Here is a 22,030-nt window from a genome sequence, read left to right on the forward strand (position 1 = left end):
AGGATAATAGGCGTGTCTACACAAAAATGAATGCATACATTAACTGGTGCTCATGAAAAGCACTCCAATACCTAGTGGGAAATTTCCGATGTAGATTAAGACGCAGGTGCCAAGCACCGGAAGCCACCGGCACCGGCTCAAATTAAAAACTGAATATAGGTGATGTTATTAGGCATCCGGGTGGGCTCATGAAGAGGATGAAGAAAATACAGACTAGGGACAGAGAGAACCGATTTGAGGCACACATCCATTAGGGTCGGTCAGTCAGTATTCTTGAAAGTCTTCCATACTCAGAGTTGGAGATATATTTACCAGCTGCCATTAAACTACTCTGACTATTGCTGCCTCCCCCCCCCCCTTAAAAAAGCCTCAAATCATGGCTTTCATCTGGGTTGTTGGGCACTTCCAGCTCGGCAGCTCCTTGTCTTGCAAGTGTGGGGCTGGGAGCAGGCCACGGATGGCAGAAATGTGACTGCGCGGTGTTGCAATGGCAGACATGCCAATCCTCCCGATTCAGGCGGGAGACTACCGATTTCAAGGCTAGTCTCCCGCCTCCCAAGTCCTGCAAGCAAAAACCAGATTCCTTGGGGTTTCAGCTGACAGGGCTTGGTATTGTGTAACGTGCTAATTCTTCCAGCAATAGTCAGAGTGGCGATGCAGGAGCTCTAGAAGGGGTGAAAAACCAACAGACTCATTAACAAGGGAATGGTCTTTTAAAGACCTGTGAAGTACTCGGGGGCGGTTGTGTGTGTGCCCGGGAAGCTGTTTCAGCCCGGGCTGACACACACAAGGAGTGGGGGGAGCTGGGGTGTTGTATGCACTGCCAGCGACCTGCCAGGCCAGTGCACAACAATTGCATCACCCTCTCTCTGGCTGCCATTGCGCTCGCTCCATGCTTCTGAAAGGTAAGAAAAAAACGTGCATTTGCGTTTCAAATGTCCGATCCTGCAGCATCACACTTCCAAAGCCCATACATGACAGTAACCCGATTCAAGGCCTCACTCTCCCGATTATTTTTTTTTATCTTCCACTTTGCTCTTCTGAAATGTTGACATGTATGCAATGGTAATGGGCTAATTATAGTACTTATGCCCGCATCCGATCGGATTGGCCTTTCCCACTAGGCCATCGCAGCACGGCACCAAAACTGAAACTGCTGTTGCGCCCACAAGAATTGCTTCAATAATATAGGTCCGTTGTGTGCGCTAGGGCGATTACTAACACATTCTCGTGGGGTGGACAGTGGACTCCGTTTGTCTGTTATTTATTTTGGAGCAGCACTGACGGAGATTCTTTTGTTTTTTGCTACGATTTACTGATGATCCAGATCATCCATTCCGATTGCAGTACAACATAAACTAACGCCCGTAAATAATGTTTGTGGTTTGTGCACCGGCGCAAGATAAGAAGTTCGACAGCCGCCCCCCCAAACCCCTCCCCGAGCCAAGTACACAGACGCTGGGGCAGTGCCACACCAAGAGGCGTGTTTGGCGGCCCAAGCTATGCCACAGGATGGGATAGACAGTAACGACGATGCGGGCTACTACTGTTGTTTAATTTACTTTATAATACTGATAAATTTAGTAGTACTTACAGTTACGGTGGTGGGCTGGGGCACGCTGCCTCAGAGCCAGTTTATTTACTGATTTAAGCTGGCCTGTCCGGGCCTGGTGCTACACTGACTGCCCTCAACGTCCTTGTGCTGCGGCCGCTGCCTAGAATGAGGAAGACTCGGTGCGGTGTACTGGGGCGTGGCAATTCTGAATAAAATCTGCGCACGCTGCCGCACAGCCCCTACCCCCGAACAACCAAATCCAACCCAATGCCCCAACCTCAATGTCCCGCCCACCGGCACAAGAGTACACTAAACTAAGGGCCGCGGCTCGGCGGCCGTCAATGCATCATATTTGATTTTTTAATCTTCTGTTCTGTCACTTGGCCGAATCAATGGCTCAGGTCTCGGGAGCAGAGTTGGGACTCTCGAGTCGGACTCAGGAGCAATCAAAAACAACACTGCGCCGAGTCAGTACTGGAGTGAGTTTAGCTTTATAATATATGAGTTATTAATTTATTATATATAATACTTGTGTTACAAATACTGCGTGCAGCCAGCAGACTCGTAGACCCGGCCCTGATAATTAAGTGCTGTGCTAAGCACCGGAAAGCACCGTCACAAATTAAGCACTGCTTTTACCCCTGTTGTAGGACACACAAGATATGGCTCATGTAATGTGTGTCACCTGACGAAGGAATCGAAAAGTGTGGATGTTGGCTTAACTTACCTGTGGGAACAGAGGGTCCACACGAATTGTAACTCGGAGAATGTCATTTACATGATCACATGCCCATGTAACAAACAGTACATTGGCATGATGACCAGGAGGATAAAAACTCGGATCATGGAACATAGAAGTACCATCAGATGTCAAAAACCCCATATGAAATTCACAACACACTATTTAGAACAAAATCACACGGTGAATGATATTTCATGGACCATACTGGACAAACCCAGAACTAACTCTTCTGCAGGTGACAGGAAGAGAACACTTCTACTGAGGGAACAAAAATGGGTGTACAGACTCAAAAGTCATATATCGGGACTGAATGATGGTATTCCTTGGAACACCCTGAACAGATACAGGTGTCCTTGACACTGTTCTTTCCTCAGTTCAGGGCTGGGCTACATATCCATTTATTGCATCAACGTCTGCTGTAGGTTATCTCTGACCTTCCCTTCGCATATAAAGATTCCCCTCCACTTACATTGAGTTCACTGTATTGCACTGGCTACAGGTTTGTTTCTCCCATCCAAATAGGGTCAGGCTGTTGCCATCCTCACACATTTTTTGACATTTTCTATGGGTGGCACCAGCTGCATAACTGCTTCTTTTCCTAATTTCACATGTGGGGGTAGACTGATCAACATACTAGCTGGGACCACATACCATCTACCATTTACCACCGTAAATAGTAGGGAAGTATAATATAACTTATGTTTTTCGTGAGTCGTACGCTATATTAGATTAATTTTTTTCTAAAATGAGCAATTTCCCCTTTTTGCGTGTGGGGGTAGACTAATCAATAATCTTGCTGTGACCCCCCTACCATTTACAACCGCATATATAAGGGAATTATAATATAAGTTCTCGCAATTTTTTTGCCGCAATAGATTTATTTTTCTAAAAGGAACATACTTGCCATGGTTTTTTCCCTGACTGCACATTTTAATAAAGATAGAGGAGAAAAACGACACTGGTGGTGAAATCCATCTACCAGTAACGTGGTGACATCATCGATGCCATGTTCACGTGACCAAAACTGTTCCTGCTTGTATTGACGGGAAGCAGAGAGCTTCAGGGGAAGGATTTGGAAACTATCAGAGCGATGCACCCACCTTGACGTAGTAAGGAGGAAGGGGGGGGGTCGGTTGATGAAACCGATTTGTTAACATTTCTAACAGAGATCATTGATGCATGGCCATTTATTCTTTTACAGAGGAACGCTTAACAGTCTACGATTGCCATGGCACAATATAGGGCTGACATACATTCCTGTGCAACAAGCTTTGGGTTTTAGATTTATTTTCTTTCACATTATTTGCTTGTTGGGTGTATACCAGCAACAGGAACATTTCCATTCTAATCCTGTCATTTCCATTTTTAGGTCTCACCTAGCGGTGTAGCACATGTGCTACACGCTTTGCGAGGCATGCAGTATACACTATAGGTGAGGAAAGCCCCACCCACTCCCCCGCCCACTTTTTCATTGGCTTGTGGCTTTTTCCTTTCTAAATGCTTCCTTCTCACTGGTATAGAGGCTGCTAGTCCTGCCTTATGACGGCCATGTCTCCTTCCACGGCTATTGGTCCCTTTACTGCGTGTTTCCTAAGCACTACTTTTCCCCGTGCCACCCCTCCAGCTGTCCGAGCCTTCTCTCCCGCCCCTCCCACTTCCGTTGTTCGTGCCTTATTTTCCTTTCCATTCAGTCCTTTGCCCTCCTGGCCGTGACCCCGCGCCACCTCTCAGTTGCATGCACTCGCTAAACCGCTTTCCTCAGAAGGAGGACGCTGCTGAGGCATCATCGCCGAAGCTTGTCTGCGATGTCGGCCATATTGCAACGGGTCTGATCTTGTTGTAAAGAATGAACTGGAAGACCATTTACTTTTCGGCAGAGGCACACCTAAAGTAGATGTAACATTAAGTATTTTGGTATACACAGAACGCGGTAATAAGTAAGGATAATAATTGGTTACAGTTTAATAATATTGAAAACTCTGTTTTCGACATTAAGTATATTATCCAATTTGCGCGGCTGTGAACGTTGCACCGGATAAAGAACAGACGCACTTCTTGTTTCCATTGCGCCCCGCCTCTGTGGCGCGATCAGGCCTCCATTCCAAGGTGGCACCGGACGCGCAGGGGGCGGGGCCACGTCCTCTACTTTCCATGGCCCGCCGCTGTCACCATGACGCTTGTCCCCGCATCAGCATGGGCGCCCCGGTGGAGAGCGTGAAGCTCCGGACCTCCCATAAGGCCGTCAAGTTCCTCTTCGGGGGCTGGCAGGGTAAGGCATGGCCGGGGCACCCTAGGGGGGGCCCAACACCACCGGCGGGGGTGTCTTCAGGGCACGGTACCCTGCACCCCAGGATCCTACCTGCCCCCCCCAACACTACCTGCCCCAGCCCCGACTCTGGAGTTCCCGGTATCAGCCACTCTAGAGGAACCTACACAGTCCGCAGGAGGCGGCGTGTGGTCCCCATCTCCAAACATCGCCCGCTCCCAAACCACTGCCCCCAGTGCCCTGAAGACCCTGCCCCCAGGACTCCTACCCCCCAGTGCTTTAAACGGGCCGGTACTGAGCACCGTCACTTGTTCATTTTGAGAGGGAGAGCACCTGCACTTCTCAAGAAACAAGTAGGTACTCTGTTACAGAGCACCTGCACTTCTCTTTACTGCCCCTACTAGGCGATTCGATTCTACCGTTCCCCCCCCACCACATGTCCAGCCCACAGGAAAGAATACTGCTCCTGAAAAACTACACAGCTCTCTATTGACAGAACACTTCACAGCAGGGTGCAGTGTACCCCATTCCGTCCTCTGCCCCAAGGTGACGCGTACACTTCCCAAGTGCTGTACACTGCGCTGGAAGATATCCTCATTGCTCCTTGGAGGAAACAAAAGTGGTAGCATTTGTATCAGCCGTTGTTGTAGGACAAGGGTTACAGTGCCTCGACGTAAAACAACAAGGCGCTTTCTGAAAGAGTAAACAGTGGATGGTATTAAAAGCAGGAAGGACATATAGAAAAGAATATAGGTTGAAATATAGTTAGCGGACTGCAGTTCGTGGAATAATGAAAGCTTAAGAATGCCCTTCGTTGTCATGATGAGCTGTACAGAAATAACATTTGGGTGTCAATGCTACGATAAGTACTAAATGCTCATTTTCCTTAATTCATTTCTGCTGTAGCGAGGTTGTTCTACTAAATTATCAACTCTGCACGTCACTTTCCAAGAGTTGATGGCCTACACCTTAAAACCGGTCATACATGACCGTTCATTTCAACTTTGACCTTATGCCAATCCCTTACTTCAGGCGGACATTAGCACTGCCCCCCCCCCCCCCCCTTCACAAGCAGCTGTCGAGGCAGACGGAGTTTCCTTTGTGCTTAACTTGTTCTGCTGCTCATACAGCGCTCTGATACCCGGACAGGTCGTGCTCGCGCTATATAAACTTAATTCAATAAATTAATTTGCCCAGCAGTATTTTTTTACTAAATGGCCCTGAGAGGAGCTTGTGTATTCCTCGCAGTGACCCCCTCTGCTCTCGTTCCCCTCCGGCCGCCAGCCATGTACCTGTCTGTGGGCAGATGACCAGGATCTAGGGCACTCCACAAGCAAGGCCCTTCTAGCGTTTGTTCCTTAGAGAAGTTCACTCTGTGCTCACTCTAGAAACCAAACCCATAGTTGTGTTTGTCCCTTTAAATCCAGCAACATTAGCACACCAAGAGCTCTGCCTCGTCTTTTACATCACTGCTCCAGTCTGGCAGTGCCCTCTTTAAGGTTCCTTGTCTGACTACACACCAGCTGGAGCAGCAGGGCGCCTTGTAATCAGGCAGAGATGTTTACAGCAAGCTAGTAATATTCGGATATGCTTCAACCTTCTAACAAGCGCATAAGCGAGAGAGCAAAACTTTAAAAAACAAAACACAATTCGGGGCTTTCAACCTGGTAATGGAAAACAGTGATGCAGGCAATGATGCAAAATAAAGTTTATCCTTATGGCTGTGAAATAATAGATCTGTGGTGTTTAAGTACATGAAAGAGGTATTTTTAAGCATTTCTTGAAGAGGGCTTTTGATGGAGGTGGGTGGAGTGCATTCCATGTTTCATTTTTACTCGCACAGAAAGATTTTTTTAGGCACAGAGAAGAGTGATGTATCATTGAGTGGTAGGATGCATGTGTTAAGCTCGTCCAGGGAGCCATAGACCTCTCTACATGTTATTATTGTGTGTGTAGCCGCAGTGTTCTGTGTAAGAGAGAGGTGTTACTTTGTCCACAATGCGCTGGTTCTACTAGTGGTAACTACCATGGAGATATCCTTAGCTCATGTCTTTTAATGGTGATCTATCCACACTGTGGGCATTATATGCACACAGCCATGTAGATTTGAAGTTCACTGGCCTCTGGCATGCCTGGCTATGATCCAGCCTCTTTAACTGGATCAGAATGGGCCTTGATTACGAGTGCATCGTCCTCTATGCGTTGGTTTGCTGCTGTTATTTATTTCAGAAGAGTCCTTTCTAGTTGATCAATACCAACAGGGGTTAGAACATGAACGTCGCTTTAGAATTTCTAGACCAGACTGGTTTCCAGTGTTACTTTGACAGCAATAGTTAAGGTCTTCTGAGAACCACTTTCTTGAGCCTTGCCACCCTGTTCCATTGGACTGTAATCTATTGTCCAGCTTTCCACAGACTGCCTGCCCCGCATTCTACCTACCTCCTCCATGTCCTTCTGCCCACACAGAGATTGGTCCATAGTAATTACCGTCCACAAGCACCTGTAGATAGTAATATTTTTTTCAAATCTTGTATTTTAAGTGAAATGACCACTGAAGGCCCAGATTCTATATTAAAAACAAAGTTTTGGACTATACCATTTCCCGCTGAAAGGCAATATTTCTCTCCATGTGTTCCCATACCTGGAGTTTCACGCTGTTTGGTGCTCACTTTCTCCCCATATTAAAGAACAGTAGATGTTTCAGCGCCCACGCCAATGTGCCGCATTGCTAAATACATATAAGGTCTCAAAGGCGAGACCGATGCATTGCAAATGCTTGTTTGTAATCGCTATCCAAATATTCTGTTTATTTACTCTCCAAGAAATTATGCATATTGGTAACATCTGAAACATGTTTATATTTTTGTTTGTCTACAGGGGGTCACCCCCAACACCTCGCTAATTCTAGAGACTCAATCTATAAAACTCGGTGAGTGATCCTCTTTTACACAGCACTAAGGAGGATTGGATGTTTTTGAACGGGTGGATCACTGGAACGTGTCTTGTGGATATTTTTGTGTGGAAAATTCCGCACATAGAATGTTTGAATCCAATTTGGACTGAATGCTTGTATTAATTTCGAATAGCACCTACTAGCATTCTTTGTGGTGTGTGTTGACTGAAGTATGACTAAGCATACAAGAGTCAGACACTACCTCTCCCTGTAGCTGTGTTGTATGTTTGTTTTTGGGTGACTGAGTGATTATCTTTTTCCATCTATTTTCTCATTTCACAGACCACGACTTGTGTGTTGATCAAGGTATCTCTGCATTACTAGGAACATATTCCACAGATACCAGAGGTAGGATCAGAGGGGACCTCCCTTCTTGGATCCCGAAGGGTTCTGATGAATGCCAAAGTGACCCTTTTTTATGGGAACCCCTTTAACGGCAGAAACAAGTCGACACCTTGGTAGTAAGGAGGGTTGAAGGAATCCTAATTTTCTCCTTTCAATTTCATCCTTCAAGTTTTTAAAGATAGCCGGAGGGCCCCACAATAAAATTGAGAGTGGGTACACATCCAAGCTAGTTTTAACTTTCACGGGCTGCACCTTTTCTTCGGTGATCCCAAGAAATGTAATTGTGTGTACTGTCTTCCCCTCCCTTTTGCTCCACCACAGGCTTTTGTATGCGCAGGGGTGTTTGCAGCACACTCCATGAAGAAGCATGTCACAATTTTGTGAGTGAGGGCAGTTTTCTCACAGGGAGCACGTGCCACTGTCTTTTTTTATATATTTTTTTATATATATTTCTCTTTTCCAACTCATATGTGTGTGTTTCAGGTATGTGTCCATAACAGAAAGATAGGAGGCCAAAAACCTAAAAATACCTACCACTAGACCTCCCAGAGGGAATATTAATTATGGGAGGGAAAATGAATGCAACAATGGACTCAGTTTAGAGACAGAATAAGGACGTCTGACTGCTACAGGGGGGGGCCGCACCACTATGAGACTTTGTGGACGCGCTAGGACTTGTAGACCTTTGGAGAGAACATAACCCAGTGGCCAGTCAGCACACATTTTACTCAGCCCCACATGGGGGCCACTCCCTCTTAGACTACTTGATGACACAAGCAACAAACTCACACTAGTTTAGAGGAGCAGACCATAAGGCGAGAGGAATCTCTGACCACTCACCTGTAGAAACACACTTGCGAGGGCCCATGAGAGACTATACCTTACCCCCCAGATTAGATCCTTGGCTCTTTCGAGACAAACAGATCAGAGATGAACTAAGGGAGCGGACAGAACAATACTTCCAGAACAGCACAGAAACGGTAGACTCGACCTGTACACTGTGGGAGGCATTCAAGACAGTAATACAAGGTTACTGGCGAGAAAGACATCCTATGATTGGAGAGGATTGACATGGTGAGCAGTGGGATGAAGGCACAGAAAACAACAGAGCCGCATTAGGCAAAGGGAGATGAAAGACATAGTGGAGGAGGCAGCCAAAACACGTGCCAGGGCAACCCAGAGGCGATTATACGAAGTTGGCAACAAGGCTAATAAGCTACTAGCATGGCTAGAAAAAATGGAAAGAGAAAGAAGCTGGGTACTAGAGATACATACTATGCAGACAGAGGTAAAAAGACAGGAGAGGAAATTGCCTTTGCATTTGAAGACTACTAGGAGGCTCTGTATAAATCTACATCCACTAGAACAAGGAAGGACTGTACAGAGCTACTTTGGGACCTTCATATCCCAAGATTATCCAATGAAGAAAGGGAGGAGATGGATAAAGAACTCACGGCAGAAGACATAGTAAGCTCCATTAGGGATTTACAGTCAGGCAAGGCGGCCGGACCCAACGGAATACCAATAGAACTTTATAAAGGAGTGGCATCGAAAGTGGCCCCGCATATGTTAAATATGTATCAAGAGGCACTTGATCGAGGTAAGCTGCCAGAATATCAGAGACTTCCCACTATCATGGTGATACCAAAACAAGGAAAGCTACCGGAGTATTGCAGATCATATCACCCAATATCCTTAATTAATGTGGAAGCTAAGCTACTAGCGAAGGTGTTGGCAAATAAGGTCAGTACTATCATTGCATCTATAATACATCCTGATCGATCTGGGTTCATGCCCCATAGAAGCACCATGCTCAATCTGCTGAAAGGATATGGGATGCTGCACACTTCTAAAATCAACTCGGGAGAGGACGCAGTGCTCCTGTCGCTCGACGCATGCATGGCGTTCAATAATATTGAGTGGCCATACTTATTTTCAGTATTGGGAAGATTCGGATTTGGGCCCAGTTTCTATGCTTGGGTGTGACTCCTTTATGCAGGTCAGGGTGAGAGTGAACGGGGCGACCTCAAGGATGATTCAACTGCATGAAGGCATGAGTCAGGGATGCTCACTTCCCCCGTGCAGTTTCTCTGGTGCTCCAGCCCCTTGCGGCTTGGGTCAGAATGGATCCATTGCTCCAGGGAATCTAAGGGGGAAATGATTGGGAGGAAAAAATATCACTATATGCCGATTACATATTATTATATGCCACCAATCCTAAGTCCTCGATTGGGGGAATAATTTATATATTCCCTCTGTTTGGGAGTTACTCTGGAGTTAGGATAAACTGGAACAAATCCCTACTACACGTGTTAGCCGGGGAGGCCCCGAATCTGCCAACTAGCGCACAATCACTAGCGATAAGAGATACATTCAAATACCTCGGCTTATTAATCTCAAAAACTGACAACAAATTCATAGAAGATAACTTATTTCCCCAGCTAGATAGACTGCGTAAAGATACACTACATTAGAGGAAACTCCCCCTGTCCCTAATGGGACGAGCGGCTTTATTCAAGATGATGGCATTGCCAAGATTTTTATACATTTTGCAAAACACCCCTTGTAAAATAGCACCTTACATCTTTAAGCAGATAGATAATGAGTTAAGGCAACTCCTATGGGATGGAGGACAATCTAGAATAGTTTTGCATAAGCTGCAAAGAAGTGTCTCTGAGGGTGGACTGGCAATCCCTGACATCAAAAAGTACTACTGGGCAGCACAAGTGGGTGTTTGCATGAAGGGGGGAACCAGCATACAGAGTTGACCACCACTACATGGGGCAGGAAGGATATCTAGCCGCATTGTACAGTCAGCGCAACTTCAACTCACCACCTCTACATAACTAAACGAAAGTAAAAGTGCGGAGGGAGGTGACCGTATTCCTAGTTTTGAAAGAGAAATTGACTGAACGAAAGCCATTCTGGGACAATGACTCACTGAGAAAAGTGGGCCAGCTAACGGGGTTCCGTAAATGTCAGACCATAGAGATTGAATATTTAGGGGACATATGGAGGGGGCAAACACTGATAAACTTCAAAGAGCTAAAAGAGGAAAATCAAATATCTGATAAGGAATTTCTGCAATATCTACAGCTAAAACATGCCTTAACGAGACATATACCAGACAGGAAACAATTAGCGGAATACACTCCACTCTAAGATAGAATAGAATAGAATAGATAGAAAGCCATTTCTCTAGTGTACAAAAAAATTATGAATAACTCCCCAGACCCCCTCAGGCTCGCAGAGAAGCATGGACAAGGGACCTAGAGACGTTAAAAGACAATGACTGGACAGAAGCGATACAGAGTCCAATTCTGCTAGTACAACTGCGTATATTGCATAGATAATACACCTCAAGGACATTACTGCATCATTGAGGACGCAGCAACTTGGATCAGTGTGCAAGGGGCTGTGGGGAAGCAGGCACATTTAACCATACATTGTGGGCATGCCTAATAATTCAACAATTCTGGAGAGAAATAATAGAGATCATGTCAGACGTGATAGATCAGGATGTCACACCTGAAGCTAAATGGCACATTATATGCGTGAGTGGTGAAGAAAAATGGCCGAAATATTCCAAGATGTGGCTCATGACTCCAAGGCATAGTAGCCAAATGAAATCTAGCAAGGGAGTGGGGTGTGAATAAGCCACTGAGTGTAGTGAAGTGGAAGGAAGACTTAGACTGGTGTTGCAATGCTGAAGAAGTGATATTTCAGGGCAGGGGATGCCCGAAGAAATGGGACAACATATGGGGTAAATGGACACAATACAGAGGACTATAAGAGATTTGTTGGAGCAATGAGTAGTGGGAATGAAGGCGAGAACAACATACACTGTATTGCGTTGTAATGTACCCAAGATTGATTTTATTGCCACGTCTCTATATTGCATACAAAAGACTTATAGATGTTAAGACGAACAGCCTTGAAAATGTATGGAACGTATTTAACAGACGCATTGCCAGGACCTTTGTTTGTCCACTTAATAAAAAGTTTTTTTTTTTTTTTAAAGTAAGAATTAATTCTGTTAGACACATGGCCCAAGTTACCATTCCTAAAGCACTTTATTATTGAGCCCCTACTAGTCCATCCCTTGAATCATCTCCACTCGTTTTTGTTGACTCTCACGCCATCCTCTTTAGGGCCCACCACCTCACTTCTCTTTACATCACCACTCTAATGTCTCTTACCCACAATATCAATGCCATCTTTTAAGGAAGTGTTCCTAGACAAGAGTTGTTCCTGTACCCTCAGGTTACTGGTGCAGCACACCATCTGGTCTTAGATAATAACTCTCAATGGCGCCAGATGGCGTGTTGTATTCCTTCAACCAACACCAGCTCCGTGGTGGACGCGGCATGCACTGGTCACATGATTATGACATGGGTAGTGCTCTTCATGGTTCCACGTATGGATCCAGGCCTATCCTGGTCTCATGTATGGAAAGCAAAGATCACTCCCACTGTCAGCATCTTCATGGTGGAATGGTTGGAGCCATTGAATCCCGGCATTAGAACTTCAATTAAATCCAAGTAAACAATTATGCACTTTCCCATAATGGTCTTTCACCAGACACATCTACCTTAACATTGTGGAGTACAGACATTACTCTCCACAAGCTTCTGAAGTGGTGGGACGGGTTCAATGGTTTGAATTAGTCGCAATAGGTGGGAGGGGTTGAGGGTGTGAAAATGACCTTCTCCTAGCAGGTTTCTTTGTCACCAGTGTTCAGTCCTGTTCACAGAACAGCCCCATGTGGATCGGTTGGGTAGGCAGGTTCATTATGTTCAGCAATACCATCAAGCACAGGCAAAGCAAGACCAGTCACAATTGAGTTAGAATCTTCAGTGCAACTTATATTGACATCACCACATCCTACATATGAGGTCAGGGTAGGAAGAAGAAGTAAAGAACACTGCACACGATAATTACTGTGGGCCATTATTCATTTATTTACTTATGAAGTTCTACATAGTGTACAAGGCCCAGCTGCAACAGAGCACATTACAAAGAGACATTAGGATAGATACATACAGTGCCAAGAAAGATGTTACTTGAATTTTGAAAAATAAAAACAGTGATCAATCTGACACCAATCGAGGATGAAATCTGCCAAGTAAATGAGGTATATACTTGGAAATTGTAGGGGTTTGGACCTCACATTTGAGTATATTAAGTAGTTCAAGATGTATGTCTGCTGCAAAAGGTCTTCTGTGGTTTCCTGAAGTGGTCATCTCAGGTGCAGAGGCTGGGGCACCACAGGAAGGCACCACATCTGCCCAAGTACCAATAGATGGGTGACCAGAGGTGGGACAAGGATGGCACAGTTCGGGTGTCCACTGGTAGTGTGATGCCATGGATGATGGCTACAGATACAGCTTCATCAGGAGTAGAGCAACCGCTGGCAGGAGCAGCCCATGTCCAGGGCGAGAGGCGCTGTTGGTACATACTGTCCTATATTTTACAGTTGGACTTGAGAAATTACCTAGTGCACAAAAGCTTTCAGTGGCACAACCGCGAAGGGTAACTTGAGTGCTGTTGGAACCTGCAGAAAGAAGAACAATATGTCAAGCATTTATGAAGCATTTACCACAAGCGGTTCTTAAGTAATGGGTGACCGGTAGAAGGTGTTCCTTAAATGATAAACTTTCCCAGCGCTACAATTTGTGACCTGCAGCTTTTCTTCAGTCCTTGCAGTGAGCCCTCACCCACCCTGGTGGGTGCAGTCCCTCTGAAGTCAGTGCACTGGTAATTAAACTCTTTGCCAATGTCATAATCCTATTAGGTGCTGCATGTGCACTCATATTACCCTTACCCTGTGATGCCTCGTTAGCTGCAGTCTCTAGTTTCCTGTTATGATTTGAACTCAAGGATGCTGGTAGCCCCATGGTTTTGCAAACCCATCTGTCTATCTGTAACCTTCGTTCATCTAATATAATTGTATTATCTGCATCCATAGTATCCTGATATCAGCACTTAAGTCATTATGTTATCTAGGTGCTAAGTGATACTGTTTTCTGCAAACCGGGCAATCCACATATCATACTTTTATGGCAAACAGCCATTACAATGCCGCTGTTACCACGCATAGCTTTTACCATGCATCTGTTACAATGCATGCACCGTAACTATGGATAGCCTTTACCATGCATTTTTGACAACACATATGCCTTTACCACAAATGCCTGTACAATGAATTACTTTGCAAAGGTATGTATAGTTAAGGTATATTTGTGGTACTGGTGGTAATGGCAAATGTGTGGTAAGTGGGGTGTAGGCTATCACTTCATTAGAGGAAACAGAGAGTCCCTTCTGCTTCCTCTATATGACGTGTGCAGCACCTCAGAGGAGCTGCATGGTAGTCGTGGAGAGGTAAATGGGGTTGTACCTGTGGTGGGCTTCTACAATTTTAGGGCTTTGGGCTGGGGATGGGCATTTTTAAAAAAGGCTGGGACCATGGAGGGGTTGTTCAGGGTTCCACTTTTAGGGCTCAGGCTAGGGGTATTTTTAGAAGGGCTAGGGGCCAGGGAGTGAAGGGGGGGTGGAGGTTGTGCAGAGGTCCGCGTTTAGGTCTCAGGGCAGGGGAGGGGTATTATTGTAAAAAAAAATCCGTCAAAGGTTATGCGTGGTAATGGCATTTGCTTTGTAACGCATGCGTAGTAAAGGCATGCGTTGCAATGGAATGCGTTGTACCATCATACATCCTACTTTATTGGCGCTTCTTGTCGTTCTGCTCTCAGTATTTTGCATGATCTTGTCTTCAGCACCCGGTTTTATCTTGTGATGTGCACTTTGTGTTACCTTATTTTCCGCACCCCACATACTCATTTTAGCGGCACCAGAAGTCACCAAATTAAGTGCAGCCCATGTGATCCTGACAACTGGATTCCATCTGAATCAGTAATCTGGCTGGCAAGGTGGCCACCTACACCATCTGAGTGTTTCTACCCTGCCTATTCTAGTTGTGAGAGGTGTGGATGTCTTGTTACTCTATCTGTCATCCACCCATTCTACCGCCATCTCTATATTATTTACCGATAGCCCTCCTAGACACTTGGGGTCGGATTCACAAAGGTAAACTTAGACGTTTGGCCTAAATTAAGACCAAATGTCTACGTTTATGACTTTGGGAATTCACAAAGGGCATTTACGAGTACTATCTTTATATCCGCTCTCGGCCGGATCTCTGCCTGATTGCGGACATAAAATAAATACTCGGAAATGGCCTTTGTAAATTCCCAAATTCATAAACTGAAACATTTGGGCTAAGTTTAGGCCAAACATCTAAGTTTACCTCTGTGAATCGATCGGGCCCATGGCTGCTTTCCCTATCCTATATTTCAATCTAATGTGTTCACTATTAACTTCAACAACTTTGCAATATATTATTGTAGATTTCAACTACTGGGCTTCAAGGCTGACTGAAAGACAAAGGGTTCCAGTGACCTCCTCACTAAACTTTCAAACAAAAATAAATGGTCCTACAGATATTTAAGGGCATATTTTGGACCATACATCAGCTCTAGACCCTTTCACTGAAAGCTTTCAAATTAAACCCAATCCTTGGTCAGATAAATTAGCCATAAAATGTTCTATTTTATCTCTTTATAATAAGCAAGAAACCCTAAAAGAATATATACAGCTCCAAAACTGTTCTAAAGAAAATGTAATCTAATTTTAAAAGGACCGTGAAAATATTACTCCTGCTAAGTTTTATCATGCTTACTACAGATGGATAAATCCGAAGACAGATTTCTATGGACCTGTGAATTTACAGACATAGAAAAGCAACACCCTGATGCACAGAGGATTTAGGTTTGGCCAAAACAAGGATGTACCAAGCAGAAGTCTGAAAAATAATATTCAAAAGAGTAATAAATAGTTGAGAACTCCTAATCGAAAATACCAAAGAAAAATATTATTCCGCAGAAAATCACTCCCTCGTCTATTCAGTATAAAGTAGTTTTTCGGATTATTAAATAACTTTCAGATGATGCGCTTCCAGCTCCCAGCGACATTCAGTCTCTCAGAAGGCTCAGCTCAACAGCAGGCACTTCAGATTCCCAGCAAGGGAACTCAGGGGAGCTGGCTGGTGAAGTGTTGTATCCCTGAGACTTCAGGCAGGAGGCAAGCTCTAGTTCAAGCTCTTGGAGTTCTTCTTACAAGTTGATGAAAGTAGCACACAGTCCTTTCTCCTTTCTTTGGCAATCAGGTAACCACTGCAGGCCAATCCTCAAACAGCACATAGCATAGGGATAGTCTCCTCCTGCAGTCTCTGTCTCTGGTTACTCTCCTCAGCAAAAGTTCTTCTTGTTTCCCAGAAGTGATCTAAAGTCTTGGTGGCTGGGCCCCAGTATTTATACTCATATTCTCTTTGCTCTCTGAAGGCAGAGAGGTGTTTTCCTAGTCCAAACCAGTTCTGGTCAGTCTTGGAGCACTTTGTTTACAGGACTCCTTCTTTCCTTTGACAGTGTGGGCCAGGGCCATCAGACACACCACAGGAGGGGGAGCCAGCATTGTGGAGGGCAGGCACAGCCCTATTCAGTCCCAGATGCAACTCCTCCCACCACTCTACATGCAGATGTCTCTATTCAGCCGTGTGCTGGCTCACCCTGTCTCCTGGAATCCCCCAGCCCCTGTCACTCAAACTCCAGACAAGGAATACACAACCTAGCAGAGGCAGGCTTGGATAGTTAGGTAAGAATATACCTACTTCCTAAAAGTGGTATTTTCAAACAGAGAATGTTAAAACCAACTTCACTAAAAGATGTATTTTATCATTCTGAGTTCAGGCATACTAAACTCGAATTTCTACCATGTTCCCTGGGTCAGTTAGGATTATAAGGTGTAATAATCAAACTGCCCATTCTGGCCTATGGGAACAGATAGCCTTGCAATAGTGAAAAACGAAAATGGCTGTAACTCACTATTAGGACATGCAACACACATCAGGGCATGTCCTACCTTTTACTTACAATGCACCCTGCCCTTGGTCCTACCTTAGGGGTGTCTGATATGAAGAGAAGACAAGGTTTAGGGACTGGCAAGTGGGTGCACTTGGCCAGTCAACAAGGCAGTACCAGACTGCACATAGGCCATGCAATGGAATGCCTGAGACATACTTTCCAGGCTGCTTTGGTGGGTGGCACAACCAGTGCTGCAAGCCCACTAGCAGCATTTGATTTACAAGCCCTGGGAACCCATGGTGCACTGTACTATGGTCTGACAAGTATATCAAATAATCCAATCATGGAGTCACTAATCAATACATGAATTTACAATAGAGAGCATATGCACTTTAGCACTGATCAGCAGTGGTAAAGTGCCCAGAGTCATAAAACAGCCAACCACAGGTCAGAAAAAATACAGGAGGAAGGCAAAAAGTTCAAGGATGATCCTGCAAGAAGGGCCAAGTCCAACACTGCCCCTGATGTCACTCTCACACAAGACTTATGTAACTCCTTAAATACATACATCATTGATGATGTGTATATCTTGTGGCGCAAAACAGAATCTGACCATTCCTGCTAGCCTTGATGGAGCACAAGCCTGTCCCCAACATACTCTTCAACTTGGCTCCTTTTTCTACGGAGGACTTTTGGCAGGCTCTGATCAATTTAATGTGGTCCATGCCCTGTTACCATCTTAAAACAGCCTCAGTTCGCCTCTTTCAACTCTCTAAGAGAAAAAATATTCAATATTTTGCTAGAATCAGTTGTTTTTTGGAGATCAGTAAAGTCTGATTCAGTTACTCCCATCTTCAAGGAGATTGGAGCAGACCCCTGGGCAAATAAAAATGAATGTCCCATGCAGCAGCATCAAAGACATAAAAAAATCACACGGGTAGACAACCCAGTAGTCCTGTCCAACACAGGCTGTTGGCCTTAGTTTGGAAGCAGACTGGGGGCTGATATTACTAGACCTTATAGATGCCTTTGAAACCTTTCAGTGGTGGCCTGGAAGCCATCATTCCTGAGGGAGCATATCCACTCACTAAGGCTCTCTCCTAATCAAGCTCCGAATGTCCCTCTGAAATGTAGAGTCACGTAAGGTCCGGCTCTATCTTCTCATTTGTCACCTCTATATTGGGCCACAAGACAAACTCTTCAGCTGACAGGTAAGCAATTTTATATGTACATCGATGCCACCTAGCCTTTAGCAAAACTGTGTGGGGATTTGCGCCCCGGTTCACACTTCCAGGAATGCATGTTTGGTATGTAGGGGAAGATGGGTAGCAGCTGGCTGGAATTGACTTCCGAAAGGAGGTCTTTGGCATGACTCCTTTGGCCAAGAGGAATGGATTGCATACAGGGAGAAGTAGAGGTAATGAAAAGCCTGGGTGTAAAGATACAAAGCCAGTTTATTTCTTTCCAATCAGGTCTCTGGACTGGTGTTATACCACTCTAAATGTTTGACAATGTTAAGGAAATCACACCTTTCCTCACAGAAGATAGGAAATGTTGGTTATGATTGACTTCAGATTGGACTATGCCAATTTCCTTTATTCAGGTCCACCTGATTATTGACTTAAAAGCATGCAGATGATCCTGATCCACATTGCATGTCTTGGAGCTTCTCTTTTCAGCCTCTTCTCCGATCATTACATAGACTGTCCATCAGGGAGTGTATCCATTTTAAGACTTCATGCTCTGGACATCGAGTAATGTACGGATATTCTCCTTGGTTTATATACAAATGCACCTGCCCTCTAGAGTATTGTGGTCACCCAAAGATAATCTTGTGATGACCAAATTCACCAAAAAGGAGGTCGGTAGCCAGAGCTTCTCTGTCTGCGCAGACAGTCTCTGCAATTCAGTGCCAGATTACTTATGATCACACACATCTCTCAGTGCATTTAGATGAGATCAGAAAACCTGGTTGCTTACCCAGGAATGATAAACTTGAACGTCTTTATCAGATGTTCCAGAATATACAAATGTTAAATCAGTGCCAAGAAACTATTAGTATACATACACTCTATACATTTTTCATAAAGATAGATAGATAGATAGATAGATAGATAGATAGATAGATAGATAGATAGATAGATAGATAGATAGATAGATAGATAGATAGATAGATAGATAGATAGATAGATAGATAGATAGATAGATAGATAGATAGATAGATAGATAGATAGATAGATGTGTAAATGTGTATATATAGATATATAATTAATTTATATACTATACACACAAATATATATCTTTATTTATGCATGTGTATAATTTACGTATTTTTTGTTTTGAAGACGAAAAGCCAAAGAGATAGGCCTAAAAATCATCTCTGAAGCTGGATATACATTAAATGCACAGTCCGCAAGCTGATCTAATAAGTATGCTGAAGTTAGTTGTTTCCAGGATCAGTTGACTTGAAGTCACCTTACTTTAGGCCCATCAAGGTACAAAGATAGTCTTTGTGTTATTGCTTCTCTAGGTTTTAAGAGCTGCTTATGCTTGAAATATTCACAGAGTAGATTTTACCCCTTTACTTTCTAGGTTTAGGTCTGAGGCTGTTGTGTCATTCAGTGCTTTGGGTCATTGTTCTGGACACAGGACAGTTTTTAAACGTCTCACTGCTCAAATAAAACCTGACCATCTAAACCTCTAGGGGTTATTCCTAGATTTGCCGGTCACTTTTGAATTGCCCACAGTAGGACAGCAATGACATATTTCTAAGCTATAGTAACTGTGATGGTTCACCAGGTTTACCTATGCTTGTTTCCATGGTGTACCAGAGGCATTTGTTCTCCAGCCCAGAGCACTGCATGGTGTGGTTCCTGGGGTCACACACGCCACTGTTTTGTGGAAGGCAGGCTGGACACGACAGTCGGTTCTTAGTGGTATCTGGTGAAAGAAAGAAAATAGGACAATTAATATTCCTCAATAGTCAATGTTGTCAGCATCCAGTGAGCAGCAGGTTCTAAACAAATGGTTGTAACTTCAGGACCAGAGAAAGCAGAGAGACGCATGCTGTACCACCTTCTGAATCAAGTCTCAACATTGCCTCAGAATTGTTTCTGGTGATGAGGTGGTAATACACTGGACCTGGAAACAAGCATGAAGAACCACAGCCGAAGGGTGAAGTGAGGTAAATGGTAATATGTTTCAAAAGAGGAATGACAGTGCGTGAAGTGAGGCTATCGGTGTGGATTTTAATGCATTTTGCTTGTAGCTCAGTGGGGAGCTAGCCTCATATGTGGTGGCATATGTAGTGGCATCCATGTTATCCCCTGTTTTAGATTATGTATCCGCACTCAGAAACATCAGTTCCCTTCAGCTTTCAGTGGCTTGGAAATGACACAAATTTAGAATGTGTTAGAATGTGTTAGTGGGGCCAATTTTAATTTTTAGATGCCTCTAGTAACTAATCCATTTGTCGAGAGAAAAGCAGGTGATGATGGTTGTACCTCATGTCGTTCTCAGACTTAACTTAATCTGCCTTTGCCTCTTCTCAGATCCCTTTCTAAAAAGACCAAACTCACCCATGTCTTATAATTCATCCTTTCCCTATGATGTTCACACAGTAAAATACACTGACTCCTTCATATCTGTGGGTGGATTAATGCATGCACTGCAGGAATCCATTGTCACTGGTTTGAATGCTGGACGCTGCACTTAGACCATCATACTGAGGTGCATCTGTGACAGAGCATCATAGGACCACCAGGTGATCAGGCTCCTTACAAATACCTTTGTTATTTTAAAGCACTTTGGCACATACTCACCTTCCTCTTTCCCTAATACATTCAGATCCCCGCCACACTGCTCATAATTTCACTTGGGCTTCTTGCACCACATTTTACCTGAGATCAGCTGCACCCCTTTGTCCATCATTAACACAGGAGGAAAACCAATCCCCTTCTACAGCACATCCTCTATGAACCTAATTCTAGACCAATAAAGGGGTGGACTCCTGCTGTAAAACACCTCAGAATCAAAGCATGTACTCTTAAACGTATCCCTCAGTCCTATAGATATGACAATAGTAAGGGTGATGCTTGGCAAAAGCTCATGTGCTATTTTTGACTCCCAAGCACTGCTTCTGCGCCTCGTCCTCCAGTGGCAGCTCCTCCTCCAGGGCGGAGGAGTGTCGCCCCACTGCTTTCTCGCAGTACGAGAAGCAGAATAACTTACAGTTATTACCATTTTATGTTTGGTTGCGGGCTGGAGGACAGGGCTGCTCTGAGAGCAGGGCGGGGGGGGGGGGGGGAGTGGTGTTGCTGCCCACTCCCAAGTGGCAAAGACTGTTTGATCGGGGAGGGAGTGGTGTGCCTGCCCACTCCCAAGTGGTAAAGACTGTTTGATAGTTCCCCTGGGGCCACCCAAACCAGTCATGCGCACTCTGCCCTTCTCCATGTAGGCTGCAATGCAGCCTACATGGAGAAAATGGCCTCCCCATAAGCCCATGGCTGGGCGGCGTCCTGACCAATCACAGTGCTGCTTGCAGCGTTTTGATTGGCTATGGGGAGGGAGCCTGGCGAGCAGGAGCAGAGAAGACCTGGGACTCGGCCGGCAGAAAGGTAAGTTCAGTTATATATATCTTTTTAATGAAATTACCCCCCCCCCCCCCTTTCCCTGCGTGATCCCCTCCCTGTGCGGTACCCACGAGTCATGCCGGCCCGACTGCCGTCCTCACTCTCATCATCAAGACCCTTTTTGTGCAGCTAATCCGTTAACCAAGCACAGGCATCAGTTGGAAATAGTCCAAAAGGGGCCACCTATTTTAATAAACCTATACAGCACTTCTGATCTTTTCCCTCATTTTTCAGACTATTAATACTTCACTCTTTTTGACTCCTGTGTGTGTAAAATTTACTCCAAAATTAGAAACAATCAGCAGGCTTCCTTTAGCCTATGGTTCTGGAGCCTTCAAAATGGGGAGTCCTTTGCTTGCGTGATTCCCTCACCATTAACGCCATGACCTAGGACTCTACTTGGTCACACCTAAACATGCATTTACCACTATTATTTGTGAGTTTCCCCGTTTATGGTTTTTAAATGAATTTTATTTTATGCTTGGCAAGTAAGCACACACTATTGTATTGCATTAAACAAACCGCTCACCACTATTTGACACATTAGTGCCACTCAGGTCCTACCTCTCTAGATGTAGGCACTCACACACACAATTTGCAGCCCTTCTGTTTGAGGTCCTAGC

At 44.8% G+C, this 22,030-nt stretch overlaps 1 protein-coding gene across 1 annotated transcript in view; it reads right to left on the reverse strand.

Moving 5' to 3' along the window:
* Window positions 1–12,798: 12,798 nt before the first annotated feature.
* LOC146808872 (phospholipase A2 inhibitor and Ly6/PLAUR domain-containing protein-like) overlaps window positions 12,799–22,030 on the reverse strand; it is a 67,141-nt gene continuing 57,909 nt past the window's right edge. Inside the window, exons 4-5 of the mRNA XM_085615686.1 lie at window positions 19,582–19,716; window positions 12,799–13,415 (exon numbers count right to left, since the gene is read on the reverse strand). Of these exons, the coding sequence (XP_085471812.1) occupies window positions 13,237–13,415; window positions 19,582–19,716 (314 nt within the window). The 3' untranslated portion in view covers window positions 12,799–13,236. The remainder of the gene's footprint in view (window positions 13,416–19,581; window positions 19,717–22,030) is intronic.

The sequence above is a fragment of the Triturus cristatus genome, chromosome 7 (genome assembly GCF_964204655.1).
Source record: "Triturus cristatus chromosome 7, aTriCri1.1, whole genome shotgun sequence".
Lineage (NCBI taxonomy): Eukaryota > Metazoa > Chordata > Amphibia > Caudata > Salamandridae > Triturus > Triturus cristatus.